At 43.6% G+C, this 25,600-nt stretch overlaps 1 protein-coding gene across 1 annotated transcript in view; it reads right to left on the minus strand.

Annotated features, from left to right (window-relative positions):
* ABCA4 (ATP binding cassette subfamily A member 4) overlaps nucleotides 1-25,600 on the minus strand; it is a 222,437-nt gene that overhangs the window by 185,508 nt on the left and 11,329 nt on the right. The window contains exons 3-6 of the mRNA XM_007936124.1: nucleotides 16,859-16,952; nucleotides 15,248-15,389; nucleotides 11,842-11,981; nucleotides 2,180-2,307 (exon numbers count right to left, since the gene is read on the minus strand). Of these exons, the coding sequence (XP_007934315.1) occupies nucleotides 2,180-2,307; nucleotides 11,842-11,981; nucleotides 15,248-15,389; nucleotides 16,859-16,952 (504 nt within the window). The remainder of the gene's footprint in view (nucleotides 1-2,179; nucleotides 2,308-11,841; nucleotides 11,982-15,247; nucleotides 15,390-16,858; nucleotides 16,953-25,600) is intronic.

Here is a 25,600-nt window from a genome sequence, read left to right on the forward strand (position 1 = left end):
AGATCAGCTGACTATAGGTCGATGGATCTATATCTGGGTTCTCAATTCTATTCCATTGGTCTATGTATCTGTCATTGAACAAATACCAGGCAGTTTTGACTACTATGGCTGTATAGTAGGTTTTGAGATCTGGCAATGTGAGACCTCCAACCTCCAACCTTTCAATTATTAGCTAAGCTTGTTAAACATTTGCACTACTCTGGGACTCCCTCCTTTCCCTTTATTCTTCCACTATTCCCTAGCAAATCTGACATCACACTGGTGCTCAAAAATATTAGATAGATAGATTAGAAGTAAAACTACAGGAAGTCTGTTTGAATAGTCAGATCTACTTTTCCTCTTCTCTAATACTTTTCAAAATTTGTTAAATATCTCTCACTTTTTCCATCCTCTTCCTTAGAAAGGAGGACCATGGTATTTGAAAACATTCTGAGAGACAAATACTGGAACATTTAAAACATATGTATTTTTATACAGGGGAGCAGCAGTGTCATATGCCTGCTCTCTGAAATAGCTAGCTCATTTGCTTATCAGAGTAATAATAAAATCTTTCTCACAGTTACTGGCAAGGCTACCTTATCTTCAGTCACCAGAAACAAAACCCACAGCCATAGAGTCAATTCTGACTCATAGCACCCCTATTGAGTTTCTAAGGCTGTAAATCTTTACAGAAATAGATTGCTTCATCTTCCTCCCACAGAGCAGCTGGTAGGTTTGAACCACTGACCTCTGGTTATCAGCCAAATGTCTTAGGCACTGTATCACCAGAGCTCCTTTTCTCTTCAGTCAGGTCTGCTCAAATACTATCTTCTCAGGAAGACTGCCCTGACTGTGGTAGTTAAGGTTGTGTGTCAACTTGACTGGGCCTGGTTTTGAATGGCTGGGCAGTTGGATGTAATTATTCCTCATGATGAGACTGGTAATCAACTCCATGGTGGAATCTACTGTCAGCAGCTGAGCAGCTGCCTCAGGGATGTGGTCCACTTCTAGTATATAAGAAGCAGCTCTGAGAAAGGACTCTAGCTTCTTGGCATATCTGGATCTTGCATTTGGCCAGGTCATTGGTGAGTGGCCTGTCATGTTGTCTACACATCTTGGGACTGTTTCTCGACTTGGACTAGCGGCCTGCCACGTTGCTTGATAATCTTTGGACTATGCCATTTTATTTGTCGACCTTGGGCTTGCCAGTCTCAGCAGCTGGCAGCTGCCTGAGTTAAAAGAAGCCTCCAGCTCCAGTGGGCTGGAAGCAAGAGGCAGAGTTAAAGCACAAGGCCGAGAGGCCTTCACCCAGCCCCTAGATTTGGCACTTTGAACTCAGACTTCTAGCCTCCAAAACTATAAGAGAATAAATCCCTGTTTGTTGAAGCCATACATTTGTGGTATTTCTACTAGAGTGGCACTAGAGGACCAGAACACTGACCATCCCCTTATCTGCCCCTGTGCTCCTCTAATCCCTCTCCAACTCCTTATACTGCTAGGTTTTCCTCACAGCACTTATCACAACCTGAAGATACATTATAAATTCATATATCCACATGTTGACTTGATTACTACCTGTCACCCCATTGGAATATAGGCTCCTCCCAGAGTCAAGAGTTTTGTCCATCTTGCTCACACTGAATTTTAATATCTAGTTGTTGCTGTTAGCTATCATCAAGTCAGCCTCTGACTTATGGTGACCTCATGTGTGCAGGGTAGATCTGCTCCATAGGGTTTTCTTGGATATAATCTTTACGAAAGCAGTTCACCAGGCTTTTTCTTCCATGGAGCTGCTATATGGGTTTGAATCACCAACCTTTGGGTTAGCAGCCAATTGCAAACCATTTGTGCCATCTGGGCTCACTAAAACCTACAACAGTTCCTAAATACTGGGTTAATGAATGAATACACCTTGGTTTCCTAAATTTTAAAAGGAGAAAGTAGAACCATGTGGTCTCTAAGGTCTCTTTCAATTACAAAAATTGGGTTTTTAAAGTGTTGTTGGGGTTTGTACTGCTTTAGAATCTTATGATGTGAATGCTCATCATCACAACTGACTCCCAGATGTTTTTCTGAGTATGTGGCAGGGATTGTGAGTTCTGGATGTGAAAACAAGGACAGCTTGCCTCCTCAGCCTTAGTGCTCACAACTGGCCCTTTTCACTCCACTCCAGAGACACTGATCTCTCACCACCACCTACCTGCTCCGGACGGACTTGGGAGTTGACCAGAAGGTACACAACTGAATCAGTCAGGCCAATGTTTTTTATGAGAAACAGTGTCAGTGTTTCTTCGTCCTTTAGGATATCCCGAATCCGTATTCCTCTTCCTGAATGAGAGAAAAGAGAAATGAAAGAAAGAGCAGGGTGTTGAAGGGGAGATGAATCAACAAAATGAAACTGGTAGAATTGATTGGAAACATTTCTTGATTCAGAAGAAGGCACTGTTCTTGTGTTTCCTGGGAGCACCTGGAGGTCAGGGCTCCTGTGCGTAGACAGTCATTATTATCAGGGTCACAACATTTACTGCTGAACAGGTGGACAAATTTTAGGAAGAAGGCACAGACAGAAGATGAAAAAAGTTAGCCTGGGGGGCATGTCAGGTGCTTCATAGGGTTTGTTAAGGACAGAAGCAGGACTCTTCTTGGCTTTTCTGTCATCTCAGCTTAGGTTGTAAGTTCAGGACACTGACACGGACTAAGAGAGAAGGGGCTTGTTTGGGTAGGAAACCCTTAAGTGAGAAAGAGAAGCCTTGAACCTTCATGCCCATGGGAGCCCATGAAGACACATTCTTAACAGGTCTACTCCAACCTGGTGGAAGCAGGAATTTCTTTAGAAGGAGGCATAAGATCTCCCGACAGTTAGGGTGACTGTGGGGAAAATTATTGAACATTTCTGTCCTCATTTTCTACATTTACTTTATATGGTTGTTGTAGGATGATGTGGGATAAGAAATATAAAGTGCTTAGCTCCAAGGTCTGCAAATAGTGAGCACTCAATAAGTACTTCTGATTGCATTAATATTGCTCTCATCTCTTCTTTCTGCTTCCAGGGCCAACTCTCAGCCTCAAGGCACCAAAGAAGAAGCTTACGGGCCCAGATCCTTAAAAATCATTTCAACATTAAGGAAAAGCCTTTAGGTTGCATAAAAAATGCTTATCTCTGTATCTCAACATCTTCAAAATCTGGTGGACAGCTTATCTCTTAGTTCTTCTCTAACTACTTTGAGTCATCAAATGCCCCTGTTCCTTCCTGATCCTAATACCCTCATTCTAGTAACCCCATCCTCTCTCACCCAAAGTTCTCCCCTCAGCTAGGCAGCCAATAGGTCCACATCCCTGAGAGCATGACAGCCATCCTTTCTGTTTTGACTTTGTGACTTTACTACACAGTACCTCATCAGTTTTATTTTGTTGATAATATCCTTTTGGAGGGCAATCAACCAAGGACTGGCCCAGCAGGAAGGGCAGGAGGACGAGTTCTAAAGTTCCGCTACACAGAAGCCTCAGGCACCATGAATGGTGTTCCTTAAAGTTAGGCCACCTGCTAGCCCAGTGTCACTACCCTTTGCATAGGAAAAGTCCAAAGGCTTTGGGGAAACCTGAACACAGGTCGGGATCCCAAGGGAGGAGGAGGGCTGCTTCTGAGGCATTCTAGGATGGACTGTTCTGTTTTATCCTCCTGTTTCTCCTTTTTGATAACATTGTTGTTGTTGTTGTTATGTGCCCGGTCGAGTCAGCCCCGACTCATAGCGACCCCTCCTTGGGTTTCCAAGGCAGTTATCACTACGGAAGTAGGATTGCCCAACCTTCCTTCCGAGGAGTGGCTGGTTGGTTTGAACCGCCAGCCGTCTGGTTAGCAGGCAAGTGTCTTAGCCACTATGCTACCAGAGCTCCCGATAACATTAGTCCTGTCTTATTCCAAACCCAGCTCCTTCTTCCTTTCCTCTTTCCCCTGAGGTACCAGCTCAACTGCTCACTTCTTTATGTACAGCCTTATGTTTCCAGCAATACCACCCCAACACAAACACACACCAACTAAACCTCTCAAGAGTAGGGGGTTATGGATTCTGCCTTTATTATACTCCTCATAAACCTAGCAAGACTGGTCACACAGACTATCCCCTTGAGGTCACCTCTCTCTGACACCTAGCATTGGAGCCTGACATCAAGTTAGAGCCTGGATAAGTCTATGGAATGACATGAGGCACCCAATAAATACCTGCTGCCTCGACCTGAGAGTCAGGACCCCTTTGATTGTTTATCTCTTAGTTATTCTTTAACTTACTCATCTGACCTGGTATACAAATATCTGGCTGGGGAGAAGGACAAAACCAGGGAAAGAGGGACCAATTTTGCTGAGACATCACACAATATACCACCCAGGTGACAAGGCTGGGTGGCCCTAGGGAGAAGGGGCAGAAACGTGTAGTTCAACACACACCTGAAGAGGGGGTGGGGGCCGCCCTTTGGGGAGAGTGGGGGCCTCAAAGTGCGAGAGGTGGCCGATACCAGACAGAAGCTTCCCTAGACTCCTGAGAGAGAAATGTGAACTGGAGGCCCGAGGAAAGAAAAATAAATTTAGTTTAAAATGCGGTTCTTCTTGTTTTCATCTCTGGGAAGACTAGAGGCTGGGGGATGGGGAGCTGCTGAGGTACATGATGCTGAGGAGCTGAGAGACAGGTGGGAGGGAAGCCAGAGAGAATGCTGGGGCTCACGGGAAGAAGGTGTTTCAGATGATTGTGAGACCACAGAGCTTGCATGGGGGTGGGACGGGAGGGGGCTTCATGTCTGGTCTTTACCATTAATCCTCCTGTGCTGAGAATGCAGCACTACAGGTTTGATATGAAAGGAAGACGCTGCCTGGTTCAACCATCAGCATACTTTCCCAGGTGACAGGGACGGGCAACGGCACACACTGCACGACCTGCCCACCTTGTTTTCAAAGCTTAACTCTTCACTTCCGTTTCAGGCTTAGGATTTCATGTTGACAGGTAGCTCTTAGACGCTGCAACACTCTATGGTGCTGACAGTGGGCTTCAGTCCCTTGCCTGAGGTCTCTTCAGAGACCATGTCCCTTACTTGGGGATGGTCCCCTGCTACTGTCACAGTCACAAAAGTCAGAGTTTCTGCAGTCTCTGTTCTCAGCCCAAAAATTTCTTTGAGAAGTCTTAGCTGCCCTTTCTTGCTCCTTCTCCTCAGACCCTCTAAGCTGCTCTCCTTCCAGGAATTTTCTCCACAGCCTGAGGGCTTGCAGAAGATCCAGCTGTATGCTATTCAAAATGAGTTCTGTTTTTGGATTGGAAAAACAAAGCAAAAACCAAACCTGTGCTGTTGAGTCAGCCCCCAACTCATGGGGACCGCATGTGTGAAGAATTGAACTGGTCTATAGGGTTTTCTTGGCTATAATCTTTACAGAAGCAGATTGCCAGGCCTTTCTTCTGCAGTGTCACTGGGTTCAAACTGCCAACCTTTATGCTAGCAATCAAGTGCAAACTGTCTACACCACCCAGGGATCTTTCTTTTGGATTACGAAGTAGAGAATTTGGTTCTCATATACCCATTGTAAAAACGACAGAGAAATCATTGTTTGAAATGACTTCCTTGAAACATCCTTCCAGCCAGATTGGCTTTGACAATCAGTCACTTCAGTGAAATGTCCTCTCATCATGGATCCTGCAGGAGAAGTGGGGGGATACATCACTCCAGGAGCTGTCACTCATGTTCTCCTCTGCTTGCTTTACCTTGGAAAAAACAGTTTCTGGCTGGTACTTCCCCTTATTTCTTATCATTAAAATGCTGATTGTGCTCATACTTTATAAGGTTCTTCAGACTTGAGCTAGCTAATAAACTCTGGTGGCGCAGTGCCTAACTAACCAGAAGGTTAACTAGGTGACTGCTAACCAGAAGGCTGGTGGTTCAAACCCACCAGCCACTCCTCGGAAGGAAGATTGGGTAATCTACTTCCGTAGAGATACCGCCTGGGAAACCCAAGGAGGGATTGCTATGAGTCGAATTGACTCTATGGCAGTGAGTTTGGTTTGTTTGTTTGTTTGTGTTTTTAATACAGAACAGCAAAGAATGTAGTGCTTGTAATCTGGTTTGTAGCAAATTACTACATAAAGTATATACTTCACTATTGTTGAAATAATTAGAATGTAATTAAATTATTTTATTGTGCCAACCTGAACATACTGCTTCAATGGTAGGAGAGGAGGGAAGGTGGAGAAAGGGGTAGAGGGTCTGAAACTCTTTGGAGAGGCTTCCCATCCTGATTCCCCTGTGCTCCTGAAGCCCCCACTGCTTCCCTCCACCCCAGAGCCTTCCCACCCCCTCGGCTTCAACCATCCCCACCCTTCAATGCACATGTGGTCATTGTCTGTTTACTCATCTCTTTCCTTTTCTGCTCTGTGAACCCTTGGGGGCAGCACTCATTGACTCATCTCTCCATTCCAAGACTAGCACAATGCCAGCACACAGCAGGTGCTCAGCCATCATCTGTTAAAATGTTGAGTGAGCAGTAGAGGTGAGGAGCCCTAGGGCTGATTCACTCCATTGTCCTCCCTCACAGCTGGACTTAGCAGAGACTTCTCCACCTCTCTGGAAACCTGTTCTCTCTACTCTCACATCCGCCAGGTAGATTCCTCCTTCATCCTTTTCATCCTCTAAGGTCAGTCTTAGAGCTGACTCTCCCTATTTACTTCAGCCCACATTCAGGCTCTCATTCCTAGTAACTAACATCTCCTAGCAGCTCCAAACTGCTGCCTCTGAGCCTTATTCTGTTGTGAACAACCTTCCTTGACTAGTAGCCTTTGATCAGGAGGAAATTCCTTTAGTCCTCTGCAGAGGACCCTACTGCAGACACAACCATTCAACATACATTTGCCCTTTAAAAGAAATGGTATTGCTGTTGCTACTGTTGTGGATTATTTTTTGCCTGGGTAGCAGACATATGAGAGGGCGAAACTCCCTCCTTCTCATCACTGTTCCTGATTCCAAGTGGCTTACCAACCCTTGTTGCAATAAATAGACCAGTTCTCTCTGCCCCAATTCCTGACATCTTCCTGCACAATCTCAGTGTCCATGTGGTGACTCATCTAACAGCCTGGCCTCTCTTTTCCTTCACCACACCCTCTCCAAAAGCCTTCACTTCTGCTCCACTTCAACCACCATGGCCATGCACTAGGGCTTCTTCCCATCCAGTTAGTACCTTTTGAAATGCTGAGTTTGGATCTTTCACTTTCTGACCACAGTTGTCAATCCTTCCTTTTTGTTCATCTTCTCAGTCTCCTACCTAGGCTCACTGAATCCATTGAGACCTCCACTCCCATGCTCCTCCATTTTTCTAGCCCATCTCAGTCCTTCTGACTTCTCTTCCATACTATTGCAGCCTGGACCTGACAATCTGTATTCCAATCACCATCCTCAGCCCCCTATAGCCTCTTTGATCTTCTGTGACACCTCTTCATAAGCGCTGAGGCCTGCATCAATCCATGCTCTACACTCTCTGCCTCAGTGCCTCAAAAACTACTCACTGCTGTTGAGTCAGATCCAACTCATAGTGACCCCTCCTTGGGTTTGCAAGGTGGTATCACTACCGAAGTAGATTGCCCAACCTTCCTTCCGAGGAGTAGCTGGTGGGTTTGAACCACCAGCCTTCTGGTTAGCAGTCAAATGCCTTAGGCACTAAGCCACCAGAGCTCTTCCCGCCTCCCCCCACCACCCCCAGTAATATTCAGCATCCCAGGCCTCAGTGCCTAGGATGCTGAATATTACTAGGAAAAAAATCACACATGTATGTCATGGTAAATGTATTGTCTATTACCTCCTTTGGGTCCTTAAGTTTGCTTAGCATTGCTTCTACTTATCCCTGGTTAGCTCTCTCTGTTTCTTTCTCTCTAAGACTCTTATGAAAGCTGTTCTACATCTTTACCTTCTCTGCAATCCTTAGCTCTTATGTCTACCACTTAACTTAGCCTCCTACTTCTCAGAGTATATTCTCACCTGGCCTTCCTTTCTAACTCTGGATTTAACTGGAACAAGATCTTTCCTTCCCAAATTCCTATTTTGTAGTCTGTCCTGGAGGAAGAGGCAGCCTCATCAAAGTTAATGATATCCTTTCCTGTCTTCTCTGGTATCTTTTCCCATCTAATACCCTACTCTTTCCTATTTTTAGTCTCTGTGATGAGTGACCAGAACTCAGCTGTTAGTTTGTTATACTATGGTGGCCCGCATGTTGTTGTGATGTTAGAAGCTTTGTCTCTGGCATTTCAAACACCAGTAGGGTCACCCTTGTTGGACAGGTTTCAGCAGAGCTTCCAGACTAAGACAGGCTAGGAAGGAAGACATAGTGTTCTACATCTGAAAAAAATTGATCGGTGAAAACTTTATGAATAGTACCAGAACATTGTCTGATATAGTGCCAGAAAAGGAGCCTCTAAGGTTGGAAGACACTCAAAATACAACTGGGGAAGAGCTGTCTCCTCAAAATAGAGTCGACTTTAATGACATGGATGGAGTAAAGCTTTTGGGACCTTCATTTGCTGATGTTGCATGACTCAAAATGAGAAGTAACAGCTGCAAATATTCATTAAAAATTTGAACATGGACTGTATGAAGTATTGTTGTTGCTGTGTTGTTATGTGCCGAGTTGGACCCAACTCATAGTGACCCCTCCTAGTGTTTCCGAGGCAGTATCACCACAGAAGTAGATTGCCCAACCTTCCTTTTGCTGAGTGGCTGGTGGGTTTGAACCGCCAGCCTTCTGGTTAGCAGTCAAGGGCCTTAGGCACTATGCTACCAGAGCTCCTGTAGGAAGTATGAAACTAGGAAAATTACAAGTCATCAAAAATGAAATGAAGTGCATAAAGATCAATATCCTAAGCATTAATGAGCCTGAAATTGAACAGCATTAGCTATTTTGAATCAGACAATCATATGGTCTACTATTGTGGGAATGACAAATTGAAGAGGAATGGTGTCACATTCATCCTCAAAAAGAACAATGCAAGATCTATCCTGAAATACAATGCTGTCAGCGATAGAATAATATCCATACGCCACCAAGGAAAACTAGTTCATATGACTATTATTTAAATTTACACACCAACCACTAATGCCAAAGATGAAGAAATTGAAGATTTTCACTGACTTCAACAGCCTGAAATTGACCAAACATGCAACCAAGATGCATTGATAATTACTGGTGATTGGAATGCAAAAGTTAGAAACAAAGAAAAATGATAGGTAGTTAACTGGAAAATAAGGTCTTGGTGATAGAAATGATGCATGATAGTATTTAGCAATACCAACAATTTCCTCATTAGAAATACCTTTTTCAACAATATAAATGGTGACTAAGCATGTGAACTTCACCTGATACCCAAGAATGAAACCGACTACATATGTGAAAACAGATGATAGAAAAACTCGATATCATCAGTCAGAACAAGGCCAGGGGCTGACTGGAGAACAGATTATCAATTGCTCATATGCAAGTTCAAGGTGAAGCTGAAGAAAATTAAAACAAGGCCACAAGAGCCAAACTATGACCTTGAAAATATCCCACCTGAATTTAAAGCTTATTACAAGAGCAGATTTGATGTATTGAACATTAATGACAGAACACCAGACAAGTTGTGGAACAACATCAAGGACATCCTACATGAAGAAGGAGCTCTGGTGGCATAGTGCCTAAGGCATTTGACTGCTAACTAGAAGACTGGCGGTTCAAACCCACCAGCCACTCCTCAGAAGGAAGATTGGGCAATCTACTTCTGTAGAGATACCACCTTGGAAACCCAAGGAGGGGTCACTGTGAGTCGGAACTGACTTGACAGCAGTGAGGTGTTTTTTTTGTTTGTTTGTTTGTTTTCTACACGAAGAAAGCAAAAGGTTATTAAAAAGACAGGAAAGAAAGAAAAGACCAAAATGGGTGTCAGAAGAGACTCTGAAACTTGCTCTTGAACAAAGAATAGCTAAAGCAAAAGGAAGAAATGATGAAGTGAAAGAGCTGAACAGATTTCAAAAGGCACCTCAAGAAGACAAAGTAAAGTTTTACAATGAAAGAGCTGGAGTTAGAAAAGGGAAGAATGCGCTCAGCATTTCTCAAGTTGAAGGAACTGACAAAAAAAAATCATACCTTGAGTTGCAATATTGGAGGATTCTATGGGCAAGATATTGAAACAATGCGGGAAGCATCAAAACAAGATGGAAGGCTTCATAGTCACTGTACCAAAAAGAACTGGTCAATGTTGAACCATTTCAGGAGGTAGCATATAATCAAGAACTAATGGCATTGAAAGAAGTCATCCAAGCTACACTGAAGGAATTGATGAAAAACAAAGCTCCAGGAATTAACAGAATACCAATTTAGATGCTTCAACAAACGGATGCAACAATGGAAGTACTCACTCCTCTATGCCAAGGAATTTGGAAGATAGCTACCTGGATAACTGACTGGAGGAAATCCATATTTGTGCCCATTCCAAAGAAAGATGATCCAACAGAATGCAGAAATTATTGAACAGTATCATTAATATCACACCCAAGTAAAATTTTACTTAAAATAATTCAAAAGTGGGTGCAGCAGTCTATTGACAGGGAATTTCCAGAAATTCAAACTGGATTCAGAAGAGATTGTGGAATGAAGGAGATTGTTGCTGATGTCAGGTGGATCTTGGCTGAAAGCAAAGAATATCAGAAAGATGTTTACCTGTGTTTTATTGATTATGCAAAGGTATTCAACTGTGTGGATCATAACAAATTATGAATAACATTTTGAAGAATTGGAATTCCAAAACTCTTACTTATGCTCATGGGGAAACTGTGCATAGACCAAGAGGCAGTCACTTGAACAGTAGGAGGGAATACTACATGGTTTAGAGTCAGGAAAGTGTGCATCGAGTTGTATCCTTTCCCATACTTATTCAATAGGTATGCTTAGCATATAATCGGAGAACTTGGACTATATATTAAAAAAAAAACAAACAACACAACATCAGTATTGGAGGAAGACTCATTAACAACCTGTGATATATAGATGACACAGCCTTGCATGTTGAAAGTGAAGAGGACTTGAAGTACTTACTGATGAAGATCAAACATTTATAGCTTTCAGTATGGATGGATTACAATTTAAGATAAAGAAAACAAAAATCCTCACAACAGGACCAATAAGCAACATCCTGATAAATGGAGTAAAAACTAAGGTTGTCAAGTTTCACTTTGTTTGGATCTGCAATCTATGTCCACGGAATCAGCAGTTAAGAAATCAAACAATGTACTGCATTGGGTTAAGCTACCACAAAAGACCTCTTTAAAGTGTTAAAAAGCAAAGATGTCACTTGCAGACTAATGTGCTCCTCACCCAAGCCATGGTATTTTCAAACACCTTATATATATATATATGCAAAAGCTGAACAATGAATAAAGAAGACTGCAGAAGAATTGATGCATTGGAATTATGGTGTTGGCAAAGAATATTGAATATACCACGGATTGCCAAAAGAAGGAAACAATTTGTCTTGGAAGATGTACAACCAGAATGCTGCTTAGAAGTGAGGATGGCTAGACTTTGTCTCTTATGCCTTGAACAATGTTGTCAGGAGAAACCAGTCCCTGGAGAAGGATATCATGCTTGGTATAGTAGAGGGTCAGTGAGGAAGAGGAAGACCCTCACTGAGAAGTACTGACACAGTGGCTGCAGCAATGGGCTCAAACAGAAATGATTGTGAGGAAGGTGCAGGACTGACAGGGTTTTATTCTGTTATATATAGGGTCTCTGTGAGCTGGAACTGACTTGATGGTACCTAACAACAACAAGGGATGTGGGGCAAGAGGTTGAGCACACAGCACCCAGCTTACCTGCAGTCCTCTCAGGGTGAGTCCGGAGAGTGTCCATGAGCTGGGACAAGGTGCGGAGCTCTGTCCAAACATGAGTAAGGTGCTGGCTCTCTGGTGCATTCATAAGGATTTCTTGAAAATCTTGATATACCCTTGCCACTCTGTAAGAAGGACAAAGCCTCATCATTTTCATCATCATAATAATAATACCTTCTTTTAAAAAATAAATAAATAAAAACAGCATGTGGTTGACCTGGCTACTACATATGTATCCTTACAATACTTCCAAGGCAAAAGGAGAAAAAAGTTCCTAAGGCATCTGACTACTAATTAGAAGACTGGCGGTTCAAACCCACCAGCCACTCCTTGGAAGGAAGGTTGGGCAATCTACTTCCATAGAGATACTGCCTCAGAAACCCAAGGAGGGGTCGCTATGAATCAGAATCGACTCGATGGCAGTTGAGTTTGGTTTTTGGTTTTATACATATAGGCTAGCAGGAGTGGGAAAAGGAGCATTTTGTTCAATCTTCCAGTTTTGGCAGAAAACCAATCCATGCTCTGTGTTCTTCCTGTTCAGAGAAGCTTTCAACAGAATGATATTATAGTGGCTATTACTGGGGGTTCCTCCCAGTCTTTGCTCACTTCTCTGGGATCTGCTCTTTCACCCATTCGTAGGGGTAGGCTCTGCCAGCTATGCATAATCCACAACACCTTCCTTGCACACACACTCACACAAACACAGTCACGCACATGTAACACACTCACACACACACTCAGACACATGCGCATACTCACACAAACATACACACTTGTACACACACTCTTACATGCATTTACATACTCACACACACAATCACACTGATACATATGTGTACACACATGCATGCACATGTGAACACTCACTCCCATATATATTCATACATGCATACACTCACAGGCATTCACATGTACATACACACACTCATGCACACACCCACATACAGTCACACACATATGTGCATACACCCATGCATGCATACACATGGTCACACCTCTGCCACAGTTGATTGCACAAGGAGAATGAAACTGGGTAAACCAGATTTGCTCTCCTGGGAATTTGAATGGAATTCAGAGATGCTTTTCTGGTTGCCCAAACTCAGGTGCTGTGAACTGGGTGACCTGTACCCGCCTAGGGTGTCAGAAGCAGGAATCCTGGTCTGGGGAGAGAGGCAAGTGGAGTGAAGGCACAGAGAGAGGCTGAGGCTGGATTTCATAGGCCCAGATGGGAGAGAGCTGAGGGCACTGCTCTCATTAGCTCTTCAGTTCCTGTCCTTGCCCCTCCTGATGTCTGCCTTGCTGTCCTTGGCTTTGCGAGAAATCATTCATTTTAGTGTCCAGATCATACATTTCCCTCTGAGACTTAAGCTTGTTTGAATGGGGTTCTGTGTCTTGCAAGCAAAAAGAATCCTGAATAAACCAGTATTTCAATCATAATATATATGAAACATGAAACCTAGATTTCCTGGTTCAAGCACAGCTGGATTCTGAGCTCCCTTTCCCCCATCTTTAATCTTCCTCTATAAACACTACTAGTGCCAGCACCACCAAAGTTGTTGATATACCCCCACTGAGTTGTCTCCAGGGTTACCCTGATCCCACCATGAGACCATGGGTAGGTGTTTCTTCTGAGGGACTTCAAGGAATTCCAAGTTGAAGGTATAGACTATAAAGCTTCGAAGTTCCATTTATACAATGTGAGCACAGCTAAAATGTCACCTTCTTGACTTTTTCTCCTAAGGTGAGGTATTCCTTTTTTATGTTCCTATAATATGGGGGTTACCAAAATTTTTCTGTAAAGGGTCAGATGTTGTTGTTGTTGTTATGGGCCCTCAAGTCAGACCCGACTCATAGTGACACCTCCTTGGGTTTCCTAGGTGGTATCATTACGGAAGTAGATTGCCCAACCTTCCTTCCAAAGACTGGCTGGTGGGTTTGAACTACCAGGCTTCTGGTTAGCAGTCAAGTGCCTTAGACGCTACACTACCAGAGCTCCTAAAGGGTCAGATAGTAAACATTATAGGTTTGCAAGCCATATGGTCTCTGTCACAACAACTCAGTTCTGCAATTATAGGGCAAAGACATCCATAGTTTGTTCTCAGTAGGGAAGGCCACCTCTGAGCCTTAAGCTGTAACCTACCAAACATTTCTTTCCTTTAATATAAATATAGATTTTTCCTGGGTGAATTATACCTGGAGTTCCTTCAAGGAAAAATCTTGAATAACCAAATATCTCAGTAATCTACCTAATTTTGTATTTATACAAGTAGGGAAAAGCCCTGCCCCCAACAAGCCCTTGTTGATGACCCTTGTGTTGGGCTTCATCAGCTGTGGCTCAAGGTCAGAAAAGTGGGTGAAGGATGGCCCTGTTCATGTTCAAGGACACATTCAAGGACATCCTTAATCACCTACTCCTAACTTCTGCACTGAAGGGGAAGTTCAAAGGCAGCATCCTTTCCCATGGGATTTGATTTGAAACTCAGGACCAGAGTCCATCAATCCCCTGAAATCCTACATAAAAGACAATGTTTTGTGCATGTGCCTGATTTCTTTAGGAGAAGGGCCATAGTTTCCATCTGCTTCTCTGAATTGTTTTCAGCCACAAAGATTAAGAACCACTACTCTCAAGCCATATCCTAAGATTTTTGCCACCCAAGGGAGCTGATGGCAATTATAAAAGAGAATTTGGAATTTGTTTCTTCTTTCAAGAACAAGCTTCACCTTATAAACCTGATCTCATTAACCCTCTCAACATTCCCTGATACTTTTCTAGCCTTAGATGTCTAAGAAGGATTTTAAAGGAAGCAGAGACCTGTCAGGATTGACCTTGGGTGGAAGGTGAGGGGAATGAGTTCTCCTCACCCAGTGACCCCACCCAATCAAATGAATGACCAGGGTGTAGTGGACCTGTCTTAGCAAAGGGGATGCCACCAGTGTCCAGGCCACATCTTGGGCATAACGCATTGCCATTGAGTGGGATCCAACTCATAGCGACCCCTCCTTGGGTTTCCAAAGCAGTATCACTACGGAAGTAGATTGCCCAGCCTTCCTTCCGAGGAGTGGCTGGTGGGTTTGAACTGCCAGCCTTCTGGTTACCAGTCAAATGCCGTAGGCACTACACTACCAGAGCTCTTGGGGATATAAGGACCAAAAAGATGTGTCTATGTAACCTTAGTCTGAAGCTCTCTCTATAAGTGCCCTAATAGCTAATAGAATGTTCCAGGAAGGAAAAGTGCCCTGTTCATAAGAGCTTAGGGGCTCATCAAGCCACAAAAATATTCTTTCAGTATGTATATGCCCTGTGTGTACAAGCATGTGTGTTCTGGTGCATGAAGGAGAATCAAGGGTTGTGAAACTTCCTCCCCCATCTGGTGGGAGTCTTAACACTTACATGGAGTTGTTATAATTTGACACAATTCCAGGAGATTCTCCTGGGGTGGGATTCTGAAAACAAGGATTTTTCACATTGCAGAAAATCCCCTGGAGCCACGGCAACATTCCTGCTGAGGGCATCGCCTTGTTGGGAAAATGGCCTTTAAGACAGGAAATGAAGGCAAGAAGGAGTTAGTCATCTGCATGAAGCTGTATGCATGCCCTAGGAGCTGGACTTCTTCAGGAAGGAGCCTAGACCCATCTCGTCTGGTGCTTTCCCTCACTCATGATATTTAAGAATCAGGAACATCTAGTGCATGCCTTGTGCTGGATGCTGGAAAGAGCCTCTTCCTGCAGGCTCCCAGTCCTTGGGGAGGCAAACAAATGTCCTAACAGAGGCGCAGGCAGAGAGAGAGTACAGAGGGAAGAGAGGGGTCACTCTGGTGGGGCAGTGGGCAGCAGAATGTTATCTCAAGAAAGTTCTACATGGTTGCTGGTCCTTGAAGATGAAGGAATTCACCAGAAGGAGAAGAGGTCTGTCTATTACTACAAGCATGTGTTGTACTCCTATCCCCAAGCACTTAGGAGATATAGGCTATGGGCTCCTTAAACCAAAAAACCAAACCCACTACTGTCGAGTCGATTCTGGTTCATAGTGACCCTATAGGACAGAGTAGAACTGCCTCAAAGAATTTCCAAGACTGTACATCTTTATGGAAGCAGACTGCCTCATCTTTCTCCCCCAAAGTGGCTGGTGGATTCAAACCACTGACTTTTTCGTTAGCAGCCGAGTCCTGCACCACCAGGACTCCGTGGGGTGAGGAAAAGAAGCAAGAATTTAATAGAAAGGAGGCTGATTCCAAATGTGGGGCTTGAAACTAATGAATAAGAGGGTGAGGAGCAAGGAAAAGGAAATGAACTTCTTTGTATACTTCCTGAGACCTCCACACTGAGCTGCCTAGAGGGAAATGTACTGGGCAGAAACCAGATTAAGGTTTTCCCAGATGGTTGTTACTCACAAGGTTCATTCTAGGTCATAGGACATCTCTGATGTCCAAGAATAATGTTTTATTAAGTGTGATTGTATATCATCCCTTCTCTTCTTTTTTCTCTAACACCATGAATTTGGGCTCTAAAATATTTCAGACAACTTAACTATAATGTTACCTCTTTACAACTGGTAAGAGTTTATTTATTTATTTTCTCAGATGCCCCATGTAGCCCCTCTAGCAACTCCCTATGATGGAATAAAACTGCCCATGGGATTTTCTAGGCTGTAGTCTTTACAGAAGCAGAGAGCCTGGAACAGCTGGGAAGGTTTGAATTGCCAACTTTTCGGTTAGCTTAACCATTGAACCACCAGTGCTCCTTGAGTGCAGGTACAAAAACAAATACAAACAAACAAAAATGATTTCACAATCCTTCAGGAATCACATACAGGAATTTGCAAAGACTGCATAGGATTAATATATTAGATATTGTGTAACATTGGTGAATCTCTGTTTTATGCATTGTAGACAGAAAAGATGATAAGCAGATCAGAGGCTGGCTCCCCAGCCCTCAAAGTCTTTCAAAACTAAAGGACCAGTATCTCCTTGGTGCTTGCCGAGACCATCCCCATTATGCTTACATTCGTGTTGGCTGTAGAGTGGGTTGGCATTCCTTAAGCAGATCAAGACCAGAAATAAAGATAAAGGCCACACAAGTTCCACAATAAAGCGAATCTGGAAAAACAAAAAGAAAGACCAGGGATGCTAAGAGATTATAGGAAACACAACCAGAGCAGACACATTTCATCTATGCAGTAGGACTTTGTTGGAATATATTTACTTAAACAACATTCTTCTTTCATCCTTCCTCCCCCACTACATCAACCTGAAACATTAGACTAATCAGACTTTTTGTCTGAGCTCAACTCTGCCTCTATTTTAGCACAGGATGATCAGTAAAGGATCATCAAAATCATCTATTTCAATGCTTTTCAGATGTTGCTGTACACATGACTCACCTGGGTATCTTGTTAAAATGCAGATTCTGATTGTGTAAGGCCCAACCTGAACTTAGATTTCTAACAAGCTCCCAAGTAAGGCTTATACTACTGGTAGGAAAGGTCTGGCTGAAACTTTTCATTCTATTGATAAAGAAACGGAGACTCAGAGAGGGCAAGTGACATGTGTAGTGTCACATCAGCTATGATAGCCTCAAGGCCAGAATCCAGCCTCCTGTCTTCAGACCTGTGATTTTCTGCCTTCTTCTAACCTGCCTGGCCTATAGTAGACCTTCCAGATTGGTCAATGAATGAATTAATGAATTAACAAATGAGTGGATGGAAAAATGAATCAACGACTCTTTGAATACTATGATCCATAGCAAGTCACCTGAAATCTGGATTACCAACATTTTTCTCTTCAACAATTTTTTGTGGCTTGAAGAACAAAGCAGGACATACCACCATGGGTTTTCACAACACTGAAAGAGACTACTGATATCAACATAAAGTTGAAAATAGGTAGTTAATTTTAGGTTCAATTTAGAGCTTAAGAACTTTTAAGTCCACAAGAAGAAGAACCAATTGGTTGTTGCAGGCACACTTTCTGTATTGGACACTAAGTTGAGGGATTGGCAGGAGTGGGATTATGGGGTGAGGGCATAAGGCATTTGACTGCTAATCAGAAGTCTAGCAGGTCAAACCCATCAGCCACTCCTTGGAAGGAAGATTGGGCAATCTACTTCCATAGTGACACCGCCTAGGAAAAGTAGGCACTAGCCACCAGAGCTCCTAGATAGGAACAGGGACCTGAATATATGGAGGTGAGTTAGGGACTATTTGCCTAGTCTTTAATTTAACCCTTTGTTGTTTCTTACAGAGAAACATGTACATCAAGCTGAGAAGCAAAATGGTAGACAAGATAGCAAAGACATCATAACTATTCCTTTCCTGCTAGTAAGGACAAATTATGTTTTTGTTTTTTTTTTTAAAGAAATGGTCCGCTGACAACTGAAATGTTATTACAAAACAAAATAAATTGGTAGGGAAATAGGCTAACACATTAAAGAAAAAGCAAAAATGGTAAGGGCAGGTGGTAATTAGGTTGTTGTTGTTATGTGCCATCGAGTTGTCTCCAACTCACAGTGACCTCTCCTTGAGTTTCTGAGGCGGTATCACTATGGAAGTAGATTGCCCAATCTTTCTTCCGAGGAATGGCTGGTGGGTTTGAACCACCAAACTTCTGGTTAGCAGTCAAGGGCCTTAGGCACTACGCCACCAGAGGTAATTAGGTAGCATTAACTTTTTATAAGGAGTCTTTGGATAGCACACACGGTTAAGCTCTTGACTACTAGCTAAAAGACTGGTGGTTTGAACCGGCTCAGAGGTACCTCAATAGACAGGCCTGGTGATCAGCTTCTGAAAGGTTACTGCCTTAAAAATCCTGTGGAACAGTTCTAACCTGAACACAGTGGGTCGCCATGAGTTGGAATCAACTTGACAGCAAACAATAACCTAACAAACTTTTTACAAAGTGTTATACTCAAAATATGTCAAGGGAGGATGCATTAGAGGAAACACATGAATATGAGAAGGGGAAAGTATTGTAGATTTGTGTTATCAGCCTCATTTTTCAGGTTACCCCCTACACATTTTCCCACAAGATGGCAAAACACCAGTATTGGGCAATTCCCCTCAGTGTTAACAGGACTGACCTCAGGCATACTTGGTAGCTACTGGAATGTTGGCAGTTACTCCCAGGATATGCAAATAAAGGGAGGAGTGGCTGGCCCTCTTCCCCTGTTTCTGGGTTAACACCAGGCCTTAGTGAGGTATTTCTCAGTCCCTAGATCATGGTGGCAGCTGTTCCCACAGCAGCCTACACTGACCTATCTTATCACTTATTTAACTTCAGGGTGCTCCTTCTTCAAGTAAGTGGATCCCTTGCTGGGCAGGGACCATGTCTGTTCTAATCACTAATAGGAATCCAGCACCTAGATATGAGGGTGCACAATAAACACCATGGAATGAGTGAGCCTTTGTCAAGACTGCTCTGGTCAGCTCTTCCCAGAAAGATGGAGGATCTAGGATCAGGGTGCCAAGTGTCATTGGATTTAACAAACTGTACCCCTGGAGTTATGCACACTGGCTTCACTCCTTCCATTCCAGATCCACCAGCCTGTGGATAAGGTAGGGGAGCAAGTTCCACAAGATGGCCATGTCAGTGAATAAATGCAAGTGATGAAATAGAAAATTGTTACTGGTGTCTTCACCAAGAAAATGAGACAACTGGTTCAGATTCTACATACCTGACTTCTCCTTAAGATAGTTGGTTGTAACATAAGCATTTTGCCAAGTGAATCAACTGCCTTCCATGTAGCAATGTCTACCTGGGAGTAGTCTGGTATGATAGACATTGATGTTGATTTGGGAGTGGGAAGATCTGGGTTAAAAACCACTTTAACCTCTGAGTCTCAGTTTTCTTTTCTCTTCTCTGGAATGGAATAGACTAAAGGTTAAGAGTGTATCACTCTGGAGTCAAGTACCTGGGTTCCTGTCTAGCTCTGCTCCCTATTAGCTATGACACTGGATAATTCACTTAATCTTTCCATACCTCAGGTTCTTAGTTGTAAAATGGGGGTGATACCAGGACTTACTTCCCACAGTAATTGTGAGGTTAAAATGAAATCACCATGCAAAATACTTAAAGCAATTTCTGGCACAAAGCAACACTCAATAAACACGAACCATTTACTATTGATGGACTCAACAAGTTTGTTACAAGGTCACAGAACACTGTGGGTGATAGTGTTTTGTAAAACAAGGAGAGGTAATTAAAATGATCTATATGCTCATAGGCCTGCCCTCTGCTTACATTCATGTTTTTTCCCTTTCTTCCTTTCTGGAATCAAAACTGCCTAGTTGTAAATTTTGAAATGTGGGGCTTCCTGAGAAATTAGCTGCACACTATCCCCTTCTCTGTTCCTGAAGTGGGAGTTGGACCAGCCAACCTTGCCTACCTGTCTCACCAGATGAAATTCCCAGACCCAAGCTAGTGGATGTCACCCATCTTTGAAATACTAGTCACACACTCTTTAATCCATTCACCCATTGGTTGATCCATCTACCCATCCATCTGTCCATCCATCCATGAGCTATCTCCTTTATGCAAGGCATTGCGCTTTAAAGTCATCCCATCAACAGGAAGTCAGGCTCCGAGTTCTCCTCTCTCCTTTTGTTCTTTGCCTGGCCCTGGGACTAGTACTGCTTTGCAGGTGTTTCTCTTCACCCACCATATCTCTGAATTAGAGTTGCCCCTCAGATTATCACCTTTGTGGCTCTAGGTCAGCAGTTCTCACGTGGCCGCATGCTGGAATCCTCCCGGGAGCCCAGGCTGCGCTCCAGATCAATTACATCAGACTCTCTGGGCGTGGGATAGCAGTCATTTTTTTGAAAAAAAACATTTCTCAGGTGATTCCAATATGCAGCCCAAACTGAGGGCCACTGGCCTAGGTCATGGTTGGTAATCTTCGAAAAACATGTGTTGTGAGGTCGACGTTATTTTTCTAACTCTTGAGTGAGCGTTTGTTTTGGAGGGGCTGCATTTCACACTTCACTCTCTGCACAAAGACCACAGGCGATTCTTTCCCAGCCCAGAAGTCCTCTTGACAACCTTCTCTCCCTCCCCTAGAATCATGCTCAGCACCCCCACCCCACAGCGGCATCCTCGTCCTTGGCGCTCAACTGTGTACAGGCATACCCTAGGGAGAAATTCCACAGCGTAATTAAAAGCATGTTTTCTGAGAGGCTCTGGCTCCCCGACCCCTTTCCTTTAAACATGTCTGTAACTTTAATTAAGCCCAGCCGAGGCTCAGAAGGGGCCGGTGGAAATTTTTTTTTTCCAAACTGGTATTTCCTTGTTCTCTCTCTTTTTGCGTTTCCCCTCCCCCTCTCCTTACCATTCAAACTGCATGGGGGAGGAGGGGTTGCAGGGCAGGGCAAAGTCAGTGCTTGTTGTTTTAAAACTTGGCCAGTTAGATTTTCTTCCCTCCCACTCTGTTTTCAATTTAGAAGTGTCAGGAAGGGGGTGGGGATGCGAATGGGGGTGCAGGGGTAGCCAAGGCTTGAAATGAGCCAATGATTCTCCTTTCTGCCCCAGGAACCCAGATAGGATTCTTACCCTGGGAGAATAGGACCCCAGATCTGGGTATGTTTGGAGCTGGCTGCTGGCCACTCTCACACACTACCTTCTCCTCTTGCTTATTTCTGTCATGCTGGGCCTGGGACCAAAAGGCCAGAGCTCTACCAGGTGCCTGGGTCTAGGGCCTAAGAAATGATGAGCCCCCTACTCTCATGAAGCCTCGGGCTTCTCCCAAATACTCTGCCATGACACGAAACTGAGATCAGAAGTTGACATCAAGGGTCCCTACACTGTGAGCTCTCAGGGACCTAATGCTCTTTGTATACCCTCTGACAGCACCTGGGCAATAGAAAATAGGGATGGATGTGTACTTGTCAAAAGAGCTCTGAAAGCACAATGGTTAAGAGTTTAGCTGCTAACAGAAAGATGGGCAGCTCGAACCCACCAACTGCTTGATGGGAGAAAGATGTGACAGTCTGCTCCTATAAAGGTTACACCCTTGGAACCTTGTGGGGCAGTTCTAATCTGTTCCCATAGGGTCGCTATGGGTCAGAATCAACGCTAGGGCAATGAGTTTTGTTTTTATCTTGGTTTTTGGTGTACTTGTTGCACACACTAGAGATTGCACATTCATGAGATGACCTTCTTGGGAAGACTTCTCTCACGCTTTCCAACCCCAGTTTCTCTTCTGAGCTCCCACAGCTCACCCTAGCCCCTCATTCCATGCTTCTTTCCGCTCCACTGTTGCAAACATTTTTCTGCCCAGTAATTGTACACTGCCTGGCTCTGAAATCCACAGGGCAGAGGCTGCATCTTATTCACCTTGGTAGAGAGCCACCACACATCCCAGTTTACCAGGGCCAGTATTGGTTTACATTTATTGTGCTATGCAATACTTAATTTGGTTTTGTTATTAGCTGCCACAATTACTAAGAGTGCCCCCCTTTTACTTTCAAAACTATATGGTCACCCTATCTTTGTAGTCTCCATGACCAGCCTATTAGATAGGGCTTGATGCATGGGGGCAGCTTGGTTTAGGGATCCTGTCTGCCTGCCCTAGACTTTCATGGCTTGGGTTTGGATCCCAGGTCTAATATCATTAGTCACTAGCCCTTCTCTTAACCCTCAATTACCTCTTCTGTACCCAATGGGATAATAGTGGTGTCTTAATTGTTGGGAAGGTTAAATAAGGTAATATACTTAACACAGTGCCAGGCACTTAAAAATACTTAATAAATGTCAACAAATGATAGAGAAAAAAGAATGGAGGGAAGAGAAGCAGAAAAAAACAAATCAAAAGGCCTCTGACTGCTAACCAGAAGGCTAGTGGTTCAAACCACAAGCCACTCCTCGGAAGGAAGGCTGGGCAATCTACTTCTGTAGTGGTACTGCCTTGGTAACCCAAGAAGGGGTCGCTATGAGTCAGATTTGACTTGACAGCAGTGAGTCTGGTTTTTTTTTTAATTCTTTTTCCATTCACAGTAGTAAACCCCTAAAACCATGTAAGTTTGAAAGTCAAAACCCTGGGATCTGAAATACAGACTGGGTGAGTTTGACTCTTTTTTGAGTCACTACCTTCTAGGGGTAGAGGTTTTTGGAAGCCCCAGAAGCAGCGCACACAAGAGCCACAGAGCCCTCACAGAACTGCTGGGGGCAGTAAGGGCTGCCTCCATCTTACCCAGACATCCTGGAAATCCCTAGACTGTGGTAGCAGTGGGGAAACTGTCTGGAGGGACACCAGGCAGAAGTCTCAGTTTCACCAGGCATTGGGGATGGCATCAAATGAATGTCAGTGCTGTAAAATGACCTAGGCCAAGGTTCTCAGCCTGAATTGACCCCATCTTGCTGCAGAGGGTTTGCAATGTGCTCCCTCAAGTTCCCAAGCCCCTTTTCACAATGTAGACAGCAGGCCAAGTGTGCAGAGGACAGAGGCCCTGAATAGGGGTAGCAGCCACCAATGGCAGGACAAGAAAGTCGAGGTGTAAGGCACCTGAGTCAAACTCCATCTTTGAAAACAGGTTTTTCTCTACATCAGCAACATGCTTATAACAGAAATAGAATCATTTGAGGCCAGTAGCTACAATCTCTGGGTCTATGTTTTGAAGCCCACAAGAGTGTATTGAGAGAAAAATGAACTGAGAATCTTAATTTCTTATAGGAAAGAGAGAAAAAGCATTTGGACACTGGATTTTTCTTGGCATTTGTAGACTGTACCACACAAGCAGGGACTGATTAATTTGTATACCACTGAGTACCCAGCACCTGGCACAGCACCTGGAGATGAATAAGTATTTGGTGATTGAACAAATAAATAAATGAATAAATGACTTTTATAATGAGCTTTGTTTAAGTTTTGTAAATATTGTTACTTTTTAAAAATTTTTTAATTATGATTTAGGTAAAGTTTACAGAGCAAATTCACTTTCCATACAGCAACTCACCTACGCTTTGTCTCATGACATTGACTGCAATTTCCTACAATGCAACAGCTCCCCTCCCACTACCTCTCCATAGTTACCTCTTCCCTGTGTCCTTCCCTCCCATACACTCTTGCCCCCCAAGCTGTCTCCCTGTGCATATACAGCCCTTCCATTCTCCCATGATTGATCTCTCCAAGGACTGTATCTACCTAATGTAAATATTCAGATCATATGTTTGTCTTTTGTTTGGCTGGAAGCCACAGGAGTAGGTTCAATTCCAGACCTGAAGGGCCACTAGAGGCCATAGTCTCAGTGGTTTCATCAGGCTCTATCAGACCAAGAAACCTAGTCCTTTTTTTTTTAAATAATTTTGAGTTTTATTCCACATTGGTCTCCCATTCTATCCAGGATCTCCTACAGAGATCCCCCACTGAGTGGTTGACAGTTGTAGCTGGGCACCATCTAGTGTTTCTGGTCTCATAGTCCTATAGGCTGAGAATCGCATGGTGTACCAGTTGCTTGGACTAATTGTTTCCATGTGTCTTTTGTTTTCTTCATTCTTCTTTGCTTTGGACGAGGAGAGACCCATTGTTCCATCTAGACAGCTTCTTGCAAGCTGTTAAGATCCCAGTTGCTACTTGCCAAAGTAGGATGTGGAACAATGTTTTTATATAGCATGTTATGCAAATTGAGCTTCATGTCCCCTGTGTCTATGGTCCCGAGCCCACAGGTCCAACTACTTGCTCCCTCTGGGTAGCTGACTGTGCCCAAGAAGTGACTACAACCTTGTCCCTTGTCAGCTCTACTATATACCTGAAAATTCTCACAGAACATACCAATACACTTGTAGAAACATTGTCTGCCAACCCTATACATGGTCTTGGACACACTCACCCCTATTTAGACATGCCTAATTGTTCAGCCTGTCCATCCATCTATCCACCCATATAGCAATGTTTGCCTTCACTGACAACGCAGTATTGTATGTGCAAAAGGGTTCATCTTTGTTGTCTGTACCTCCCATTCACCTCTCAATGTCTTCCTCTTCCTCAATGCCACTGTGTTGATCACTCACATTTGGTACATTGCCCTTCTCTTCACCCAAATCAACATTTGTCTCTACCTATCTAACAGTATTCCCACCCCTGCTAACCAACAAAGAAAATTTCCTTCCATATGGTTTTGCAAATATTGTCATTTTAGAAGGGACACTGGAGGGAAAAAAAGACTCGAGTCTCTGATTACTGGTAGCACTTGTCAACAAATACCTTCAACACTGGTTCGAAAATTTGACAAAGGAAAGCAGGCTGAGGACAATGGTATTTTCCAGAGTTAAGTAGATTCTCACCTGGATTCCCACTTCCAGGGTCCCTACGTCCTCTCCAAGCCATACACGGTGGAAAGAACCATCTTTGTGCATGGTTAGATTATGTCCCTTGCTGCTCCCTTTTTGTGTCCATTATTAAACCACTGTCTCTCAGCTCCAGACCTACCAGTCAGTCCGTGGCCCCTCCTTTGAGCTTAGAGACGTTAGCATCAGCCACATCGAGCTTTCTACTCATAGGTCCAAGTTTCATCTCCAAGTCCTACTAAGTCTAGCCCAGGCCCTTGCTTGCTCAATGAACCACCAGTTTACCAGTTGCCATCAAAAGTGGATTGCTAGCATTGAGGATGAGAAAGACAGAGAGAGTTACATGGGCAGTACAAACAACAAATATGAACCCCTTTGTAAGTACAATACTGAGTTGTTAATGAAAGCAAACATGGGTATAGGGACGGATAGATGGGTGAACAAGCTAAACAATTATGTATGTCTAAATGGAG

The sequence above is a fragment of the Orycteropus afer genome, unplaced genomic scaffold (assembly GCF_000298275.1).
Source record: "Orycteropus afer afer isolate SDZICR_OR568_19922 unplaced genomic scaffold, OryAfe1.0 scaffold00033, whole genome shotgun sequence".
NCBI classification, from domain to species: Eukaryota; Metazoa; Chordata; class Mammalia; order Tubulidentata; family Orycteropodidae; genus Orycteropus; species Orycteropus afer.